This window comes from Carettochelys insculpta, chromosome 3 (assembly GCF_033958435.1).
Source record: "Carettochelys insculpta isolate YL-2023 chromosome 3, ASM3395843v1, whole genome shotgun sequence".
Classification (NCBI taxonomy): domain Eukaryota; kingdom Metazoa; phylum Chordata; order Testudines; family Carettochelyidae; genus Carettochelys; species Carettochelys insculpta.
The window spans coordinates 207,552,933-207,571,659 of record NC_134139.1 but is presented as its reverse complement, the minus strand read 5'-3'; the positions used below and the strand labels follow the sequence as shown (position 1 = coordinate 207,571,659).

General features: G+C 53.6%; 1 protein-coding gene across 7 annotated transcripts in view; it reads right to left on the bottom strand.

The window, feature by feature from the left end:
• The window catches only part of OTOF (otoferlin), a 272,506-nt gene that overhangs the window by 168,675 nt on the left and 85,104 nt on the right, over window positions 1-18,727 (bottom strand). For 4 of the 7 annotated variants that reach the window (XM_074989057.1, XM_074989051.1, XM_074989049.1 and 1 more), the window contains exon 6: window positions 17,125-17,211. The exons of 2 other annotated variants lie outside the window; for them this stretch is intronic. In XM_074989057.1, the coding sequence (XP_074845158.1) occupies window positions 17,125-17,211 (87 nt within the window). Of the gene's footprint in view, window positions 1-8,976; window positions 9,000-17,124; window positions 17,212-18,727 lie in introns of those variants that run through there. One more of the 7 variants, XM_074989056.1, reaches the window with a different exon arrangement.

Genomic DNA, 18,727 nt, shown 5'->3' with positions numbered 1-18,727 from the left:
TGCACAAGAGGGCAATTCACTCGTCCACACGGGCTCCTCCTTGCCTAGCAGAACCGCTGTCCCCTGCGCTGCAGCCAACCAATGCTTGGCTCTTTGCACTGAGCCCTACCAGAAGGACAGACAATGGGAAAGATGCACCCGCCAGCCCATGGACATCAGCAGCCATATCCTCACTCAGACGAGCTGGGAATTTGACCCTAGGGTATTTTCATTCAGTTAAATTAAGACGCCACCCGGGGAGCTGAGGCTGGCGCCAAAGCTGCCGGGGTCTTTGCACTGAGTCCCATGGGCTTTGGGCAGGCCCGTAACAGTATAAAACACACAGAAAAAAAGCAGCAGCCGCGCTGGTGCAAGGGAAGGACTCTAAGGAGACTTGGCCATGAACGAAGCCTATATGATAAATAGCCCCCAAGCAGCCTTGCACTTATGCGTGTGTATATATATATTTACACAAGTATTCGTCAGCCAATAACCAGACAGTAGTGAACAGCAGAGACAAGAGAACACAAAAACTCCCATATATACATATCGATGCCAAACAAGGACAACTCAGCCATATGCATATATGCCATATATATATATACGCACGCTCGATAAAAGGGCTTGCGCTCGGTGGCATTTGCTTTTAGTACTCAAAGGGTTAAATGTCCCTGGCTGTGCTGTGCTCGCAGCTCGGTGGCTCTAGTCCCATAGGCGGGAAGGAGTCAGTTCAATCCCCACATGTGGCACTGAACGCGTGCGATGCTTTTCTCTCTGGCCAGGTGTACGTATGTGTGTCAGTGGCTGTACCTGCCTCCGCACACATGTGCAGGAGTGGGCTTGAGTTGCCAGAACAAATCATTTGACTGTGCTGTGTCTCCTCCCTAGTTCTCATAGCGGATAACAATCTGCTGCTGCTGGCAGCCAGGGGAGTTCCTGTTTTAGCCCAAGCAGCAGCTCTAGTGTTACACGCTAACGCTTCTGAAGAATGAGGCCCTGCCGATGAGCTGGGAAAGGGGCTGTCATGTGGAGGAGCGATGCAGCCGGCTACAGCAGCTGCATTCATCCTTTCCAAGCCACTGCATCCCTTGCCGAGACTCAGAGCAGCACCGGCTGCCTGTGCGTCTGTGTGTGCTGGGTGTGCCACACAGTGTGGGCTACAGAGTGTGCTCACATGGGTGGGAGGCTGGCAGTGCCGGGTGGAGCTCCGGGACTGCACAGGGGAGAGCTGAACCTGGACAGGGTTGGACCCTCCCTCGCGATTCTTCCTTTCATGAGCCAGCGATTGCTTTGTGGGGGAGGGCAGACCACATGGTCCTTGGCTGTGTCCAGCACCGGTTCTGTGTCTATGGCTGCTCCTGCCATTGAACAAGGAGCAAGGCACATGAGAACATGGGGAGGGGGGCGAATCCTTGCTGGCTTCGACATCTGCTTTGTGGTTGCACTTCATGAGCCAGCCAGGAGCCTGGTCCGTGGTCGCAGGGCTCTGCTAAGTCTATGGTCCACATGCCAGCCGTGAGCCTGGATTTATGGTCACTGGGCATGGCTAAGGCTGTGGTCCATTGCCAGCTGTGAGCCTGGATCTGTGGTCACTGGGCTCTGTTAAGGAGCGCAGATCCCGGCCCTGCACAGAGGATGCATTTGGTCCCTTTTTGTCCAGAAGCAGGAAGGTTTCAAGCACTCAGGGACGTGGGGAAGAGAGCTCAGCAGCCGTGCTGCTACTCTGGACTAAGACCGGAGGCTGGGGAGGGAGCACTGACCCCTGCTAGCAAGGCACGGGGGAGGGTGTCAGGGTACCTGAATGGTAAAATGAGGTGCCTTTTCTCTCTCCCCTTAGCTCTGAAATCACAAAGATCAGTCTAATCAGACACTAGCCGCTGGGCGGCAAGAACTCACGCCCCACACCCCATGCTCATGCGCCACGCCACTGCAAAACGTCACTCCTACCACCAGGACAGGCCTGGGCCCCGGGCCGGAGCCAGCGAGGCCCAGACAGTGGGGAGGGGAGTGACAGCCAGCCAGGTACGTATGGAAGCCCCACCCCACCAGGGCCAGCGTGGGGCAGTGAATGAGTGGAAGGAAGCCCTGCTCCATTAAAGTGATGGGGGGGCGGCGGTGGAAGCTCCACCCCCCACGGGGGTGGGGGAAGGGCGAGAGTAGAAGAAAGCCCCTCCCCCTTTGCAGACATGGCGGGGAGGGGGAAGAAGCGCTTTGCACAGGCTTTGCCAACGTCACACCATGCCGGGCACCGCCCTGGGGCCAACACACAACACATGCCAGGCAGGTGCCAGCGCAAGGGAGGCCTCGCGCCCCTTACCTGGGGTCTCCTTGGGTATCACTGTTCGGAGGAAACGCCATCGATGGGGTGAGTGCGAGAGCAGAACGAGCCCACCCCCAGCTCTGTGCATCCTTCTACTGCCCCGTCTCCCCAGCAGCCGCACAGAGAGGGACAGAGGCCCAGGGCTGCGATGGTCCCTGGCCGGACAGCTCCCTGCTCAGCAGGTTCCACTGAGTGCAGCTTAAAGCCCAACAGCTGGGGAGGCAAAGGCCTGCCCCAGAGCACCCCCTAGTCTGAGACTCCACACTGCCCAGGGGAACCTCCTCCTGGCTCACCAGTACTGTGCCGGCCCCCTTCTCTCAGCCAGCCACCCCAACAGCTCACCGATTCAGGCCCCCACCTGTGTCAACCCCAGCCCCTGAGCTGCAGGCAGGGTTCCCTGTAAGCTGAGCGCTTGGACAGCCACTCAGAATAGATTCAGGTGCCGTCCCGCTGACCGGCAGCCTGTGTTTCTATGGGTGGTGCACATCTGCATATGCCTTGGTGCACACAACAACATTTATTCCACCCATAGACGGTAAAAATTAGAGCAGACACTGACTGCAGGGCCCGGAGGAGCCTGTCTGCAGAGCCCTTGGGAGCTGTGAGCATGGCTTAGTGTGCCTGAGCCAGGAGTGTGGCTCACAGCCACGCAAGGAGAAAATCCCTGCTCAGCCCTCCTGCCTTGGGCTCAGGGGAGCTGCTCCCTCTCCCCACTGCATGAGCAAAGGGAAGAGGTGCTGCAGGTGAGAAACATGTTCCCTCGTGAAATTCAGTTTTTCTGAATTCAAACCCCTTTACAGCAAAGCGTCGGTTTCAACAGCAAAAAGGTGAAATGGCCCGTTTCGCCCTCCTCGGTCCCTTTCGCCGAAAGCCAAACATTTCCTCAGGCTAGAAAGGTCACCCTGGTCACCCTCATTGTTTCAATTAATTTTGGTTAGAATAATAGAATCACGGAACACTACAACTGGAAGGGACCTCGAGAGGTCATTGAGTCCAGTATCCTGCCCTCCCGGCAGGACCAAGCACCATCTACATCATGAACAACAAGTCTTGTGGCACTTTATAGACTAACAGATATTTTGGAGCACAAGCTTTTGTGGGCAAAGACCTGCTTCATCAGTTGCATGAGCTGGGGGGGAGGGTGGTTTCAGAGGGGTAGTTAAAGAGTGGGGTCCCAGTAAGAGGGAGGGCCAGAGCTGACAAGGTCTATTCAGCAAGGTGGAAATGGCCCAGTATCAACAGTACTTATCAAAAGGGGAAAAAACAAGTCAGACCAGACAGGGGGGTGTGAGCCATTGTCAGAGTCTAATGGGGAGATATTAACACCCAGGGCAGAGAAACTGCCTTTGTAAGCTGCGAGCCACTCCCAGTCTCTGTTTAATCCATGGTTCATGGAGTCAAATTTGCAAATAAACTGCAGCTCAGAGATTTCTCTCTCTATTTGATTTTTGAAATGTTTTTGTTTCAGGACTGTCACCTTCAATCTGCCACTGAGGCTGCGTCTACACGTGCACGCTACTTCGAAGTAGCGGCAGTAACTTCGAAATAGCGCCCGTCACGTCTACACGTGTTGGGCGCTATTTCAAAGTTGAAATCCACGTTAGGCGGCGAGACGTCGAAGTCGCTAACCCCATGAGCGGATGGGAATAGCGCCCTACTTCGACGTTCAACATCGAAGTAGGGACGTGTAGACGATCCGCGTCCCGCAACATCGAAATAGCGGGGTCCTCCATGGCGGCCATCAGCTGGGGGGTTGAGAGATACTCTCTCTCCAGCCCTTGCGGGGCTCTGTGGTCACCGTGGGCAGCAGCCCTTAGCCCAGGGCTTCTGGCTGCTGCTGCTGCAGCTGGGGGTCCGTGCTGCATATACAGGGTCTGCAACTAGTTGTTGGCTCTGTGTATCTTGCACTGTTTAATGAAAGTGTGTCTGGGAGGGGCCCTTTAAGGGAGCGACTTGCTGTTGAGTCCGCCCCGTGACCCTGTCTGCAGCTGTGCCTGGCTCCCTTATTTCGATGTGTGCTACTTTGCCGTGTAGACGTTCCCTCGCTGTGCCTATTTCGATGTTGGGCTGAGCAACGTCGAAGTTGAACATCGACGTTGCCAGCCCTGGAGGACGTGTAGACGTTATTCATCGAAATAGCCTATTTCGATGTCGCAACATCGAAATAAGCTATTTCGAAGTTGGGTGCACGTGTAGACGTAGCCTGAGTGTCCAGGGAGACTGAAGCCTGTGGGAGAACACTTCAAACTCTTTAAATACCACCCCCACACTCATGCATCTGACGAAGCAGGTCTTTGCCCACGAAAGCTCACGCTCCAAAATATCTGTTAGTCTGTAAGTTGCCACAAGACTTCTTGTTGTTCTTGAAGCTACAGACTAACACGGCTCCCTCTCTGATACGTCTACATCATATTTATCCAACTTGTCATGAAATATCTTCAGTGATGGAGATTCCACAACCTCCCCAGGCAATTTATTCCAGTGTTTAACCACCCTGACAGGTAGGAATGTTTTCCTAATGTCCAGCCTAAACCTCCCTGGCTGCATTTCCAGCCCATTGCTTCTTGTCCTGTCCTCAGAGGCCAAGGAGAACAATTTTTCTCCCTCCTCCTTGCAACCCTCTTTTAGGTACCTGAAAGCTTCTGCCATGTCCCCTCTCAGCCTTCTCTTTTCCAAACTAAACAAGCCCACTTCTTTTAGTCTTCTCCCATGACTCATGTTTTCTAGCCCTTTAATCATTTTAGTTGCTCTTCTCTGGACCCTCTCCAGTTTTTCCACATCTTTGCTGAAATGTGGTGCCCAGCAGGGCACCCAGTCTTCCAGTCAAGGCCTAATGAGTGCAGAGTCAGACGGAATTACTTCTTGGGCCTTGCTCATAACACTCCTGTTAACGTATCCCAGAATCACATTTGCTTGTTTTACAACAGCATCACACTGATGACTCATACTTAACTTGCGGTCCAACTCTGAGCACTAGATCCCTGTCTGTGTTACTCCACCCAAGGGAGTCCCTTCTCCTTCTGTATGCGTAGACTTTCCTCTTGTATTTAAATATCTCTGTAATTGTATCAGAGAGGGAGCTGTGTTAGTCTGTAGTTTCGAGAACAACAAGAAGTCTTGTGTGTTACAGACTAACAGAAGTTTTGGAGCATAAGCTTTCGTGGGCAAAGACCTGCTACACAGATTACAGTGAGAGATTGTGCCACACACTCTGACTCATGCATCTGACGAAGCGGGTCTTTGCCCATGAAAGCTTATGCTCCAAAATATCTGTTAGTCTCTCTGGTGCCACAGGACTTCTTGCTGTTCTGTAACTGTAGTAGCAGTAGGCATCCTTCAGTCTGCGTAGACTATGGATCGTGCCCTTCGTAACTCCATTTAAGATCGTCATTTGCAGCGTCGACTGTGACTGTGGAGGCCCACATGAGAGTGACAGTCCTTGCTGCATCTGCTGCATGTGTAGTGGGTATCTGGCAGGTCCTCGCTGTCCTTTCTACGGGCTCGCTTCTCCTCTGCCAGCTGTCTGATCTTCATCTCGCCCTTCTGAAGGCCCTTGCATAGTTCCTGCTTCCAGCTGCTGCGGTCGTCTGCCAGCTCTTCCCAACTATCTGGGTCGATGTCTACCTCCTTGAGGTTCCTCTTACAGATGTCTTTGTAGCACAACTGGGGGCATCTGGGAGGTCTTTTGCCAGAGGGTAGCTCGCCGTACAGGATGTCTTTTGGGATCCTTCCATCATTCATCCTGTGGATGTGGCCAAGCCAGCGGAGCCAACGCTGCCTGAGGAGGGTGTGCATGGTTGGGATTCCAGCTTGCTCGAGAACGGCATTGTTGGGCATGCTGTCCTTCCACGATATTCCAAGGATGCACCTGAGGCAGCGCAAGTGGAAGACATTCAGCCTCTTTTCCTGGCGGGCGTACAGGGTCCAAGACTCGCTGTCGTAGAGGAGGGTGCTGAGGATGCAGGCTCTGTAGACTTGCATTTTGGTGTGAGTGTACAGCTTGTTGTTATTCCACACTCTCTTGCTAAGTCTGAACAGAGTCGTGGCTGCTTTTCCAATCCTCCTGTTTAGCTCAGTGTCCAATGACAGGGTGTCAGTGATGGTGGACCCGAGGTAAGTAAACTCGTGGATGACCTCTAGCGTGTCATTGTCAATACTGATTGATGGAGGTTCAGCAACGTCCTGACCAAGTACGTGTGTCTCCTCTAGGCTGATGGTAAACCCGAAGTCCTTGCACGCTTTGGAGAACTGATCCAGCAGTTTTTGAAGCTGGTCTTCTGTGTGTGTCACTTCAGCAGCATCGTCTGCAAACAGCACGTCTCTGATGAGCACTTCCCACACCTTAGACTTAGCCTTCAGCCTTGCAAGATCAAACAGTTTCCCATCAGATCTTAGCTGCGTCTACACGTGCACGCTACTTCGAAGTAGCGGCACCAACTTCGAAATAGCGCCCGTTGCGTCTACACGCGTCGGGCGCTATTTCGAAGTTAACTTCGACGTTAGGCGGCGAGACGTCGAAGTCGCTAACCTCATGAGGAGATAGGAATAGCGCCCTACTTCGACGTTCAACGTCGAAGTAGGGACCGTGTAGACGATCCGCGTCCCGCAACGTCGAAATTGCTGGGTCCTCCATGGCGGCCATCAGCTGGGGGGTTGAGAGATGCTCTCTCTCCAGCCCCTGCGGGGCTCTATGGTCACCGTGGGCAGCAGCCCTTAGCCCAGGGCTTCTGGCTGCTTCTGCGGCAGCTGGGGATCTATGCTGCAGGCACAGGGTCTGCAACCAGTTGTCAGCTCTGTGGATCTTGTGTTGTTTAGTGCAACTGTGTCTGGGAGGGGCCCTTTAAGGGAGCGGCTTGCTGTTGAGTCCGCCCTGTGACCCTGTCTGCAGCTGTGCCTGGCATCCCTATTTCGATGTGTGCTACTTTGACGTGTAGACGTTCCCTCGCTGCGCCTATTTCGATGTTGGGCTGAGCAACGTCGAAGTTGAACATCGACGTTGCCGGCCCTGGAGGACGTGTAGACGTTATTCATCGAAATAGCCTATTTCGATGTTGGCTGTACGTGTAGACGTAGCCCTTGTGTGCAGCAAGATGCCCTCTGTTGAGGATCCGAAGGCTTCAGGGGGAGTGCGAAGATCCCGAACAATGTCGGAGCAAGGACACATCCTTGTTTGATGCCACTCCTGATGCTGAAGGCATCCGATAATGTGCCAACATATTGGATAGTTCCCCTCTTGTCCTCGTGGAAAGACTGGATCATCTTGAGTAGCTGTGGTGGACAGCCTATCTTGTGGAGCAATTTAAACAGTCCATCCCTGCTGACCGAGTCAAAAGCCTTGGTCAGGTCAATGAAGGTGACATAGAGTATCTTCCTCTGCTCCCTGCATTTCTCCTGCAGCTGCCTCAGGGAGAAGATCATGTCAGTGGTAGATCTCTCGGTGCGAAATCCACACTGGGATTCAGGATACACCCTCTCAACGAGCTTCTGGAGTCTGCCGAGGATGACGCGAGCAAACAATTTACCAGTGATACTTAGGAGGGAGATTCCACCGTAATTGTTGCAGTCACCTCTGTCTCCTTTGTTCTTATACAAGGTTACAATGTTGGCATCCCACATAACCTGTGGAACCTCTCCCTCTCTCCAGCACAGGCACAGTAGCTCATGTAGGGGTTCCAGGGATGTGTCCAAGGCACACTTGAGTACCTCTGGTGGTATACCATCCTGGCCCAGGGCCTTTCCTACTGCAGTGCTGTCAATAGCTTTCTTCAATTCGACCACAGTTGGTTCCTGGTCCAACTCGTCCATGACTGACAGGAGCTCGACGGCATTGAGGGCTGTATCAACCACAGTGTTCTCGCATGAGTACAGTTCGGAGTAGTGCTCGACCCATCGCTCTATCTGTTTGGCTTTGTCAGTGATGACTTCACCTGATTTGGATTTCAGAGGTGCCGTCTTGTTCTGGATGGGTCCTAATGCCTTCTTTGTGCCCTCCTGAGATTACTGGTAATCTGTAACTGCAGGCTCATGGAATCATTGCTAGAGGGGCTGCAGTGGGCATTTTGACTCATCCTGGGCTAGATACAGGGGTTAGTACATTGCAGTGATCCCAAAGCAAAATGTTTCCAAATGTTGGTTCCACGGGAAATGTCGTGGTATCCACTTGGACAAGTCAAACTGAACGGCACAAGAATGGGAAACTCTCTGCAAAGGGGTTTTGTGTCTCTCTACTACCCCAGAGCTCCCTTCTGGAGCTAAGCATGCATGTAATTTTCCTGCTGCTGGACAAGGCTCTGGATTCACAGGGTTTCACCCCTGCGACACAGAGAATGCTGCAGCAGCAAAGTCCACTCTCTCGGTCTGTTGAGTCCTGGGGCTTCTGCAGAGAATGCAAAAGGGGGAGGGGGCAAAGATGGTGCCTTTGGGACCAAAGATACAGGGGACATGTATATTATGTCATTGCCCAGAGGCTGCTGAACAGATGAGCCAGGCTATAATCATGTTGAGCATATCCCACTCCTGACACTGTTAAGTACCTTTCTACACAATCATGTGGGTTTGAAGGATCACAGGAGTGAAGAGCGGGTGCTGTGAGGAGGGTAGGACAAGAAGGGTGGGATCAAAGAGAACTGCCCCCCACCCCGCAGAACTGCACACAGTCCCCGCCAGGGTTGAAGTACCTTGTTACTGACTTGTATCCATCATTGAGCTTATTCCTCATTTCAGACATTTTACTGAGTTAGGTGCAGAAAGAGAGAAAAAAATCACGTCAGATTTAAGAGCATCCTGCCAGCAGCAAGAAAAGCATTATCCCTAGGATAGACTCCTGGAACTGATCCAATGCTCTGGCCAGATCAGATCTTCCCTTGGCAAGACAATCTACGATATTGTCCCATGTAATGATACATTTGCTTGTAATCAAATGACTTAGCCACTAAATATGTCTGTGTGCTGACCGAGGTGATAGGCCTGGTTAATAATACAGACAAAGCTGGGGCTCAAGCTGTGTACAAGCTGGCTTGCTTGTGTCAATAATTTACTTCTGTTTTTATAGTAAATGCCTTTAGTGTAAGATGGGTGGTGATTCCACATGCCTTGATATCTCCTTGGCCATGGTTGCACAGGATACTTGGTCTACCAATTGAAATCAATCCCTGGAAGAGAAACTGCAGGGAACATCCTCTCTGTTCCTGCTCTTCTACAGTCTCTGCTCATGTTCTCAATCACTGCAGAGCATGTATGAAATTAACCTTCCAGGTAGCCACGTGTCTGCAAAACTCATGGCACCCTGAGGATGCATGGCTGCAGCACAGTCATTGGAGCACACTGGTCTAGACCCAGTAGCTGATCTGATGTCTGATATACATCATACTGAAGGGCTATGACAAACTTCCTGAGGGGCTAAGCTCCTCCGAGGCAGGGGACTGGCATGCAGGCCTGTACGCGCAGGGCTCTGATGGATGCAAATGCACGCTCTGCATCTGGTTTCTCACCCTTCCTCTCTGCTGCATGGTGCGGGGGAGCCTGCAGGGCATGATGGGGAAACACACAGCACCCTGGGAACTGTAGTTTCTTGGCCAGCTTCTTGCCCAGAAAGCTGGTCTGGGAGCAGGGAATGAACTACATTTCTCAGCATGCACCTGGCCGCTAGCAAGAGGAAAGGGAGGGGGACAAGGGAAAATTGTTTTTCCCTTACGATACTTCAGCAAGACCTATAAAACCTTTATTTCTGTGTATATTTTTAGTATGTTATAACAAAAGCATTTTACTGTCCGCTGTTTCTATTCAATTTTTTCATTAACCTCTCCTATGCACACTCATTGCACGACTACTTTGAATTCCTTTATATTTAAAAAAAATTGCGATCCACCTTTAGGAAAATTTAGCATCCGTCACTCCCCAAAATTCCTGTTTTCAGGCCTGCACTGAGCTAATTAATGCTGGTCTAAGCAGCTGGTCACAGTGTGGCACCATCAGCAAAGCAAAAGAGAGGAATGCATCAATAATTCACTGCGACCAGATTGCGTTGGGCTATAGAGACCGGTGCCCACTCATGCATTTTTAACGGAAAGCAGTGATCAGGTTATGTTTTCAGGGCGCTTGTTTGGGGCTGGTCCACAACCCTCCCTGCTCTTACATTTTGTCTTGGCCTTAACTAAGGAGAGAGAGGGCTTTGACACGGTTGCTCCCTGTCCTGCTGGGATGCTGCCCGGGGGAGATAGGCCAGCCAGTCTGACAGCTGTGGCAGGGCCAGGGTGGAGGGCCCCCTCAGAGGGAGCCCAAGCAAGCGGAAAGGCCTGCGGAGCACCAGCAGGGTGATCACAGGCAGCTGGGCAGCAGATGGCTCAGGCTAACTGGGACCAGCTGACTCCAAGGCGGGCCTAATAAGAAGCCTTTAAAAGCCCTTCACAGGGGCAAGGGTGTGGAGGGGTGTGAGAAGCAAGGAGACCAGGGCTACGTCTACATGTGCCCCAAACTTCGAAATGGCCATGCAAATGGCCATTTCGAAGTTTACTAATGAAGCGCTGAAATGCATATGCAGCGCTTCATTAGCATGCGGGCGGCAGCTGCGCTTCGAAATTGACGAGCCTTGCCGCTGCGCGGCGCGTCCAGACGGGGCTCCTTTTCGAAAGGACGCCACCTTCTTCGAAGTCCCCTTATTCCCATGAGCTCATGGGAATAAGGGGACTTCGAAGTAGGCGGGGCCCTTTCGAAAAGGAGCCCCGTCTGGACGCGCCGCGCAGCGGCAAGGCTCGTCAATTTCGAAGCGCCGCTGCCGCCCGCATGCTAATGAAGCGCTGAATATGCATTTCAGCGCTTCATTAGTAAACTTCGAAATGGCCATTTGCATGGCCATTTCGAAGTTTGGGGCACGTGTAGACACAGCCCAGAGCAGTGACAGAAAGCAGGTTGGAAAGGAGCAGGAACCGCAGAGGGGGAGTGAGGAGCTGCAGCAGATGGAGAGGGGGGCTCGTTACAGCTGCAGCCTGAGAAGGTCCCAGGGGGAATCGTCGGGAGAAGTGGCCCAGGGACAAGAGATGTTGCTCCAAGGCCTAAGGGAGTCAGCCCTTCCCACCAGCAGCCGCATAGGGGTCCCTGGGCTGGAACCCGGCATGAGTGGGTGGGGGCTGGGTTCCCCTTAGACCACCCCTCACCCCAGTGAGGGCAACTGGGCCCTGAAGTGAGACCAGAGGCCCAGGAATAAGAACAACTTTGTCACAAGGTCTGCTCATTCCTTCTCCCACACAGGTATTTACCCAGAATGCTCCTCTTCGGCATCTTCTCCCAGGCTGGGGCATTGCAGAGGTATAAAAATACAGTGAAAAAGAGTCAGTCGCGGGGAGCCTCTGTGTTACAATCATTACTTGTTAAGGGCCATCGGGGGCAGATGCATTTGGCAGTGAAAGGCCCATGAGCACTGCCCAGAGACAGGGAAAGAACTCCTTGCAACTCCCGCCCCACAAAAAACCTTTCTGCCTCTTCCCAGAGCTTTGCACCCAGCTGTGCTGTGTATTCTGGGTAAAACGCATGCCAAATGGCAATGACAGCTGGACACGGGTCGCAAGCCCAACAAGAAGGAGTGGCTCGTTAGAAGGTCTGGCTACAGCCTGCCTGGCTTGAAAAAACCACTGTGGGCAGCGTTGCCTGTAAGCTGCACCCTTGGGTGGCTGCGTAGGAGAGATTCAGATGCCATCCAGCTGATAAACAGAGTGCTGAAAGCCGGCCGTATGTGTTTCTATTAGCGGTGCACATTGGACATGCAGCAGTGCATATCACAAAATTTATTCCACACAGGGATGGAAAAAAATTAGTGGGAATGCTGGTTGTGGGATCCTGGTCTTCGGGGAGATTTGTTATTATTGTTCAGGAGCTAAAAGCACACTTAGCTCCTCCCGGCGCAACACAACCACTGCAAATCAAACCACCACACCAGCGGAGTTTGCAAACCGAAAACTTTCATGCACCTGCTTCCCTGGCAGCACCTGAGCCAGCCCTGCTGACCCCAGCAAGACCAGGGGCTTGCAGTTAAATTCATGAGTGTTTCTGGGATGGGGGCCTGGCGTTTGCAGGGGTACAACCAAGGTGGATCAAAAAAAGACACGGGGTGAGGAGCCAGATTGGCACAGAGCTGCTCAGACTGAGGAGGTTACTTCTCTTCGGCTGGTGGGGATTTTGGCTTTCCTCCCTCTGACTCAGAGGGTCCTTCTCTTCCTACCCCTGCCTCCCTCTGGCTCACAGCCTCCCAAGCCACCGACCGGCAACGGCCCTGTAGGAAACCCCTCAGAAGAGAAAACAATGGCGGAAAGAGACCAATCCGGTGGTGGCGCTGATGTCTTTAAGACAATACTTGGTGCTTTTCACCACTGGCGCTCACAGTGCTCTGCACGCATGGCATCGCGTGACAGATGGGGAAACTGAGGCACGGGTCAAGGCAATGATTTGCCCAACACAACAGGTGAATATAATCCAGGAGCCCAGGGCCTCCACTAGGGTTTCTTTGCTCCAGTGGCCAAAAGGAGGTGCAACAGCCAGTCCGGAGCAGCATGAGGGTGCCACACTCCCCTCCCCCTGCTCACCTCCAGCCTCCTCTTTAAGGATGGTTGGGAAGCTGGGAAGCTTGAGCACCGCTGCAGAGTAGCCCCCAGCAAATGGGCAGGGCTGCCATGTGTTCGAGCAGTCCAGGGGCTCTCCAGGCTCAGCATCTGGGGTGCAAAGGTGCCTTAAAGTCCCCTCAGCCTGCCCCTCCCTCTGTGTCTTGCCACCAGAGAGAAACAGCCCAGTGCCTTGTCCCTGTTCTGGATCCCCTGATCCTAGTGGGGTGCTTGGCCTGGCTGGAGAGGACGGGAAGAACCTCTTCATGCTCCTGCACCCCCTGCTAGCTACAGAATCCCTGGCTGTGGGCGCTAGCTGGGCGGAAGGAATCGTAACAAAAGTACCAGTGTTCTGGAGACAAGAGCTCACAGTGCCACCTAGTGCAGAAAGCCGATCGAAGTGATCAGTGCTGTAGTACCCTGTTTCATAGGCTTTCTGGCTACATCCACGCAGCAGCCCTATTTTGAAAGAAATGACTCTGGAAGCGCTACTCCGACCTAACGCTGCTACGCTGGCCGGCGGGGTCGGCCCCTGCATTCCTCCTTCGAAAGGGGCATGCAAACGAGGGAAATCGAAAATGCAAATGCGGCGCTGATTTACATAGCTCGTGCTTCATTTGCATAACCTCTTTTCGAAAAGGATTCTTTCGAAAGAACGAAAAAAGTCACGTGGCTTAGTGCACCACTGGGAGGCGCTTCAGGTCCCGGGGTGACGAGTGTGGTATAAAGGGCTGTCAGGCTACGTCCGCGCTAGGGGAAAACTTTGAAGCGGCCATGCTAATGGCCGAATGGGAGACTACTAATGAGGCGCTGGAATGAATATTCAGCACCTCATTAGCATGCTGCCGGCCACGGCGCCTCGGAAGTGCCGCGTTTCGCTCACGCGCAGCTCGTCTGCACAGGGGGGTCCTGATAGGAATAAGGGGATTTGGAAATGTGCGGGGGCCTTTCGGAAAGGGCCCCCGTATAGCCGAGCTGCACGGGAGGGAAACGCGGCCCTTTCGAGGTGCCACGGCTGGTGGCATGCTAATGAGGCACTGAATATTCATTTCAGCGCCTCATTAGTATCCTCCGATTCGGCCATTAGCATGGCCCTTTAGAACTTTTGGCCAAGTGTGGCCACAGCCCATTAAAATAACGTCATATCAGGCTGCTAAGAAGAAGCCCCTGTCCTAATGGCCCACAGCCAAAGAAACAGCCCTCAGGAGTGCCTGTGGGAAGGAAAACGTAGTCGGACAGCAAGAAACTTCTCATTGGAAACTGGGTTTGTGGAACCTCCTCCTCTGATTATGGCTCTCACTTTGCTATTGTTTGTCTGTCTGACCTCTGTCCGGTTTGTAACTGTGTCCGTCTGATGCACAAGCAGTTTCACTTGGTGTAAATCAGTGAAGACGCCAGGGACTGACTGGCCAGGGAATTCTGTGACAATAGGTGGGGGTTGGTTTGTAAAATTTTCGTGGAGTAATTGGTTAAGGTGGAGCTAAACAGGGCACAAGTTTTACTATATAAACTGGGCTCCAAAAGGAAATTCTTTGGGAACCAACTTCAGGACATGGCTCCAAGATGGAAGCTGCCAGATCTCCGCGTAAGGAACTTGCCAGTGTAGACACAGCCAGGGACTCACAACTTATTTGGCAGCTACTATAACGTTGCAAGAATTGCAGCTGAACAAATTCCATACAGTTCATCCAGTCCTATTGAAAGAATATGAATGGAAACTCCATTTTTTGCCTGGACAAAACTCTTCTGGATACACTTTTATTTCTGGTCGCAGTTCAGCCTGGGATAGAATATTATTCCAGTCAGAAGTTCTTCCAAGACGTTTACTTTCAAACGTTACATTTTCTCTCGTTAGTAAAGCTTCTGAAAGCAGCAGCCTAGATAACGTCACATGGCTACGTCTGTACTAGCCCCCGCCTTCTGAAAGGGGGATGCTAATGTAGTACCCAGAGGCGCTGAGACCTCTTCTGGGGTGGGTGAAGTCTCTGCTCTACAGCCTCAGCTGCAAGCCAGCTGGCCTTTGGTTCATGTGGTAGAGGGCAGGGCTTTAGACCCTGTGTGCACAGGTTCTATCCCTAGGGCTGGCAACCTAGGTCTGTTGTGTCATGCTAACGAGACAGTTTGGCCAATGATGAGGCAGTGTTAGAATATGCAGCACCTCATTAGCATAAAGCCAGCTGTAGTGATTCAGAAGTGCCACTTTTGAATCGTGCTCTGCCTGTGTATAGAGGAGCCTTTTGAAAGGGCCCCCCTCCCCACCCCTGGTCTCTGAAAGCTCCTTATTCCTATTTTCAGCTTTGCACAGGGACAGAGTGTCACAGCGCAGGCATGATGCTTCCCCTGGTGGGCTGCCTTTGTCCTGCCAAGGTGAGGGCTCATCTTGCAAGTTTCACACCTTTCAGCTCTTGTGAGGTAGGAGCTGGCTCTGAGGCGAGCCAGGCTAGAGACAGAGCTGCCGCCCGGTTGACTGCTGGAGGACAGAGCTTCGGGGCCTGCCCCGAAGCACAAAGTGGCAAGCCCCCAGGGATGCCCGTCCCACCAGAGGGGAAACTAGATTCTTGGGGCCATGCCCCAAACTTATCCGTTAGCCTCTGGGTGGGGGCTGAAGACTCACACCCCAGGCCCCAGCAAGGGGGCCTAGCCACTAGGCCACCCTGCCATTGGTGGGAACCATGTGTGATGGGGTTTGGGGTCCCCCAAGCTCTGCACCCCATCTGCAGGCAGGAGAGACTCTTACTTAGCAGGAGAACAGCACGTTTATTAGCCGACAGGACACAGCGTTGTACAGAGGAGTTAGTGCAAGCAGTTAAATCCTTGTTGGGGAGAGGAGGCCCCAAGGGGACCCCAGAGCTGGGGCCTTGCCCCCTCCTTGGTCTCGCTCTCTCCCAGCCCAGACCAGCTGCTTTCCAACTCCCAGTTCCAATTCAAGCCCCTCAGGCTCCACCTCCTCCTTTGTCTCCAGTACAAAGGTGTCACCTGGTCGTCAAGGTTACCCTCAGCAGCAGACCCACACCCTCTGTGAGCCACTCACACACACACACAGGTATCCCCCACTCCATCACACCATGCAAGAAAGGTTGCTGATCTAAGGTGACCATTGGTCCCGTATTGGGCGGGACGATCCTGTACTGGGGATGCCAGAAAGGCATCCAGCCTTATTTTTTAAAGGGATGAATTGTCCTGTATTTGCCCCTCTACACACACACCTTTTCCGCTAGCAGCTGTGCAGGCCCAGCTGCTGGTGGGAGTCACTTCCCAGGGCCTCCGTGAAGCAGGGGGAGCACTGGGGGCTGCTGATTCCCCAGGGCTCCCAGGGGGGCTGGCAGCCGTGGCTTCCCTGGGGCTCCAGGGCACCCCTGGTGGCTGCGGCTTCTCTGGGTCTCCGGAGGACCTTTGCTCTTTGCCGCCTCCCCGGGGCTCCTGCAGAGCCCCAGCAGCTGCCGTCTCCTTCCCGGCTCCTGGGATATTTGGAACAGGGAGATACATTTGCCCTGTGCTGACCCCCTGCATGCACTGAGCTCCAGAGGTCTCAGGCTCGGTTCCACCTGTCGGCATTACATCAGCACTGGATAGAGCTGGTGCTTCGACTGTCTCCCAGCTGGGATGGAAGAGGAGGCCCTGTCCAGGCAGGTTCCCACAGACAAACTGGACTGTGCCTGGTAGTCCTGTTAGGCTCAGACCCATGTGCTCCCAGAGGGAATATGCTCTGGAAAGCGCAGCCCTTTATCCAGAGGCCTGGTGCGGGGGAGGCTGCCTCCATGCTGTGAGGCCTCTGTGCACCGTTGCTGATTCAGCAGGGATGGGGAGTTCAGGCCTGCAACTCACACAGCCCTTGGCTCTTTGCTGGGCTGCCCATGAAGGAGACACTGGTGGAGGTGGCTAGAGAGCTGGAGTCTCCATCAAGAGCCAGGCTGAGCCCTTCAGCTCTTTCACACGAGCCACCCCACAGCCATCAGCTGAGAAGAGCTTCTGTCGCTCCTGACCTGGCTGCTCTGGGAGCATTGCCGGGAGGGTGGAAGGATCTACAGCTCCGGAGACCCCTGCTCTCGATACCCCCCCATCCTCTGCACTCCCGACAGAACAAATGGCTCCACCCACAGCATCTCTGCAGCTGGGGCTGGATGCTGGGGGGGCAGGCGACTGGGGAAGCCCCAGGTTTAGGGTCAGCACACAGCACAGCACAGCACAGCACAGCACACTGCAAGCTGACGGCACAGGCCCGGCCTGGCCCGATACCTCGTGTTGAGGGAGCCCTGGCTCAGGGTGTCTGCCTCGCCCAGGAGTTCGTCCTCGCTGTGATAATACATGTCGTCCTCTTCGGACCTGGGAGCGGCAACGCAGTGAGCTCAGCTTAGCCGGCAAGGGCCGTGGGACGATGGGGGACAGTTCCATCAGTGATAACGCAGCCACTGGGGTGCAGGTGGACCAGGACAGCACAGCCGGCAGGGCCAGTCTCCAACCCCTCAGCACGAACGGCTGCTCTGGGGCTTAACTCCCAAATCTCACTACAATGTACAGCCAGTAAGGGGCATGTTGGGTGAACCCCCCTGGCCCCCCAAGAAGTCAGTGAGAGTTCTCCCATTCACTCTCCCCAACGTGCAGGCAGCTGCAGCTGTTTCCTCTGACCCCAAGGACTGCACACCGAGAACACCCTTGAAATGCAGCCACTTCTGGGGTGGGGCATGGCAGCTGGCTAGCAGGGAGCGTCCAGCAAGGCTGCAGAACTGGAGCAATTTAAGGGGGACAGGCTAGAATTATCCTTACTCTGTGTGGTCCAGACAGCAGGCCTGACACCTCCTAGCTTGGAGAAACTGGGGCGGGAATTGCTTACAATTGACAGCTTGCTAATTTCATCACTTAACAAATCCTGGGAAAGCCCAGGCCACATCCCTAAAATGCACCCTCCCCAACAGAGCCAGGGCTTGATCCTGAGCAGTCCTGGGCATTTGCAGCTCCCCAGGCCTCAGCCCTTCTGGGCATGAAGAGCAGCCGGCTGCTCCCTGCCGGGTGTTCAGGTGGTCTCTGAAAGGGGTGTAAGAGATTTTGTAAGAGACTTTGGAGCTGTCAGACCAGGGAGTAACTCCCCATCTGCCAGGGAGCACTGCAGCTTTCAGGCAGACTGCAGCCAGAAGCCCTGTGTGCTCATGGTGCCGGTATTTGAATCCCAAACATTGTTACAGGCTGGGGACCGACTGGCTCAGCAGCAGTACCGGGGAAAGTGATCTAGGGGTTATGGTGGATGGAAGGCTGGATATGAGTAGAAGAAGGCTAACGGCATCTTGGGGTGCATTAGGAGGAACATTTTGAGCAGATCTAGAGAAGTGGCTGTTCCCCCCTATTCGGCACTGGTGAGGCCACATCTGGAATATTGTGTCCAGTTTTGGGCCCACCAGTATAAAAAGGATGTGGATTTGCTGGAGCAGGTTCAGTGAAGGGCAACAAAAATGATTCAGGGGCTGGAGCACAAGACCTATGAGGAGGTGCTGAGGGATTTGGGCTTGTTTAGTTTCCAGAAGACTGAGGGGTGATTTAATAGCAGCCTTCAACTTCCTGAACGGAAGCACTAAAGAGGAAGGTGAGAAACTGTTCAGTGGTGACAGACGGCAGAACAAGGAGTAATGGTCTGAAGTTACAGAGGGAGAGGTGTAGGTTGGATATTAGGAAAAACTACTTCCCCAGGCGGGTGGTGAAGCACTGGAATGTGTTGCCTAGAGAGGTGGTGGAATCTCCATCCCTCAAGGTTCTTAAGTCCCGGCTTGACAAAGCCCTGGCTGGGATGACTTAGTGGGGGTTGATCCTACTTTGGGCAGGGGGCTGGACTAGATGACCTCCTGAGGTC